Source organism: Corvus hawaiiensis, chromosome 30, assembly GCF_020740725.1.
Source record: "Corvus hawaiiensis isolate bCorHaw1 chromosome 30, bCorHaw1.pri.cur, whole genome shotgun sequence".
NCBI lineage: Eukaryota > Metazoa > Chordata > Aves > Passeriformes > Corvidae > Corvus > Corvus hawaiiensis.
The window spans coordinates 7,109,081-7,112,326 of record NC_063242.1 but is presented as its reverse complement, the minus strand read 5'-3'; the positions used below and the strand labels follow the sequence as shown (position 1 = coordinate 7,112,326).

At 50.6% G+C, this 3,246-nt stretch overlaps 1 protein-coding gene across 2 annotated transcripts in view; it reads left to right on the top strand.

The window, feature by feature from the left end:
- The first annotated feature begins 69 nt into the window (after window positions 1-69).
- Window positions 70-3,246, top strand: part of TSHZ1 (teashirt zinc finger homeobox 1) — a 57,861-nt gene continuing 54,684 nt past the window's right edge. Inside the window, exons 1-2 of one of the 2 annotated variants that reach the window (XM_048289609.1) lie at window positions 70-173; window positions 1,536-2,807. In XM_048289609.1, the coding sequence (XP_048145566.1) occupies window positions 2,768-2,807 (40 nt within the window). In that variant the 5' untranslated portion in view covers window positions 70-173; window positions 1,536-2,767. Of the gene's footprint in view, window positions 2,808-3,246 lie in introns of both variants that reach the window. The other variant, XR_007200469.1, reaches the window with a different exon arrangement.

The following is a 3,246-nucleotide window of genomic DNA, read 5'->3' as shown; positions in this document are numbered from 1 at the left end:
GAGCCGCTGCCCGCGGGCGGACGCTCCGCCCCTTCCGTGCGAAACGTTTCACTTCCTCGCAAGGTGCTACGAATCAACCCCGAGACGGCGGCGGCGGCTCCGCGCCTGCCGCGGGAGGGGATTTAAACGGGCGAAGCTCTTCCCGCCGTCGCCGTCCTGCCGGGAGGGGAAGGGTAACAGGCTGCTGTCGGTTTGCTTGGGTCTCAGGGGTTTCCCCCGCTCCCTGATACTGCCAGAAAAATCTTACCCTCCTTTCCCCCCTTGCTTCTTTCTTTCTTCTTAAAAAAAAAAAAAAAAGAAATAGTCACCTCTCGCTGTAGATTACTTTTGGGTGAGGGAACCTGCGCAGGGAAGCAACTGGGTCAAGGGCCCGAAGTCAATGTTGTGATAGAGCCGCTGGTCCCAACTTGGTACAACTGCGTGGAGAGAGGCAGTGTTATAGAGATGTTGCACTGGTGTCGCGTGTAGTTCCCAGAATTAACTCCATCCTACCAGTATAAACAGCTCAATGCTTAATTGTGCAGTAGTAAAAAGAAAGAAAATCCCCTTCAGCCCGAAAAAGAACAAAACTGCAGTTCCAAATGTTTTCCTTTAGGAATCAGCTGGGTAGTTTTTATTTGCTTTCTTGACTTAAAAAAAAAAAAGGGAAGAACCCTTCTGTTCTCGCAGCTAACATTATATAAATCCCCAGACACATACTGTGCAAAATGTATTAGCAGTATGTTTCATATGCTGCAGTTCTCGCTCTGCAATCTGTTGGTATTTTAAAGTAAGGATGAACTGTAATCTCCCATAAATCATTTTTAATTCAATGCCGGGTAGACGTGTGCCACGGCGAAGTATCATCTCCTGCCTGCCTCTTTTTTTTTCTCTTTTTAAGTTTGCTGGAAGAAGACCTCTGCTGAAGTTAAATCAGCACATGCGTCTTGCACAGCACTTTAGCAAGTGGATTATAATAACAACCCCCTCAACGCGTGTCTCACATGAGGAATCTTTTATGCCGTGCTGTATTAAGACTTCTTTTTTTTTTTTTTTTTGTCATATTGTTTAGCTCTGGGAAAGGGAAAAAAATGAAAACAAAGCAATTAAAAAGATTGACAGGTATGGGTTTGTGTGAGACCTATTTGTAATTGTCAGGGTGACGTGGGCAAGAGGAGGAGGAGTAACAAACTGAAGCAGGAAAAGCAGCTCGATGTGTCTGTCTATCAGTTGAGACTGTCTGAGAGCCCTGGGATCCGAATGTGTGTTATATTTCAGTGAAAAGAGAAGAGAGGGAGAGTGGATCTCTTTCTCTCCCAGGAGTTTAGGGGGGGGGACAGTTCACGTTAATCTGTCCCACTCAGTGAATGTCTTTTCTTCCTCCCCCCCTCCCTCTCTGCACACACTCTCCGGGGTTTTTCTTGGTTTTGGCAAATTTTTTTGTGTGTGTGTGTGTGTTGTTTTTTTGTTTTTTTTTTTTTTTTTTTTTCTTCTGTTGCAGATCAAGATCAGCCAAAAAATATCCATGATAAAAAATGTGTTTGCATTATATCTAGTAGCAGAAGAAGCTTCGATTTGTGGAAGAGAAAAAAAAGGGAGAGCAAGAGAGAAAAGTAGTCCTCTCCGGTGGTGACACTGTTTGATCTGTGACTGTTTGGAAGGTGGAGGAGTGACTGACATTTCCCATCCGGTGTATATGTATGTATGGGGGCTTTACTCCTTTTTATGATTTGCTTCCTTGCTCTTAGACTAAGTGCTGGGAGGAGAAGGAGAGACTGGATCGACCTCGTTTTTTGCACAATGAACAAACTATTACCAACGCAATAAAAAACCAAACAAACAAAAAACCCCCCAACAACAGCAACAACAACACACAAATCCACGAGCTTGAAACAAGCCAGCGAGCGAGCGAGAAAGTTGCGCTTTGAGACTCTTTGATCTCGGAGAAAGCCTGAGAGGGGGGGAGTGACTGAATTTACCGTCTCATCGCCGCCGCTTGCTCGGCTCTCCACCGCGAAGAAGGAGGAGAAGACGAAGAAGTGATTAAGGAAAGGAGGGGGAGAAAGGGAGAAAGGAAAAGGAGGAGAAAAAAAAAGGAACGAAAGAAAGAGAATGGATTTGGGCTACAGATTGAACTGATCAAATCTTATTTATTTTGCACATCTCCACTGGCATCTTCCCTGCTGCTGCTGCTGCCGAGAGGACTGAAGAGCTTTGTCTTATAAGGAACTTAAAAGAGAGAGAAAGAGAGAGAGAGTGTGTGAGAGAGAGAGAGGGAGGAAAAATTAACCTTGTAAATGAAAACATTTCCTAAGCAAGTTTTTGGAGTGGCGGCGGAAATTGGCATCCCTGTCACCAGTCTGTGGCTTGCCTCATCCCACACCCCACCTTCCCCCCCGCCCCGCGCACCCCGCTCGCCGCGCCGGGAGCTGACCCGGGGGGGGAACCCGGACCGGGCGAGAGGAGAAACCTTCCAAACTTTTTCTCCTTCCTCCCCCCCCCTCCTCCTTCCTCCTCCTCTCCCTCTCTCCCATTCCTCCCCACCCTCCCTCTCGCTCTTCCTAGGCAGAATTAGAAGTTGAATCCGCTTTCTTTTCTCCTTCCTCCCCCTCCCTCCTTCCCTCCCTCCCTCCTTCCCCCCCCCACCCCCCATATTTTATTTTTTTTTATTTGTGTGTGTGCGTGCGCGGGTGTGTGTTTGTTTCTGCATGAAAAGAGGGGGATCGGAAGAGGAGTCCTGCGCGGAAACTCTGCGGCGGCGGGCGGCGAGGCGGCGGCGGCGGCAGCAATGCCGCGGAGAAAGCAGCAGGCACCCCGGCGCTCCGCAGGTAACACCCTCCGCCTCCCGCGCTGGGGTGCCGCGGGCACGGCAGGGGAGGGGTTAACCCGCCGGGAAGCATCGCCGCGGGGGGAGCGGTTCCTCCAGCCCTGCCGCAGATTTAAAACACCCCGGGTGGCTGCCTCCGGGGGTTTGGGGTTTGGGGCGGAGGGGGGGGGGAGAGACGGGGAGGGGGGGAGCAGCACCTTGGTGGGGAAGAGACAGGGGCTGTAGTTTGTACTTCTTTGTACGCGGGAGCTGGAGGGATCGGCGTAGTTCCTGAGGTGTGTCACGCCGAGCCTGACAGCCTCCATCCTCTCCGCCGTTGCCAACACGTTTAAAACTAGAAACTTCATTTTGTTGCAGTCCTGTAATCTCCGCATGCGGGTCCGCGTGTGCGTGTGTGCGGTGCCCAGGGCAGCGCCGGGGAGGGGAGGGAGCTCCGCTGT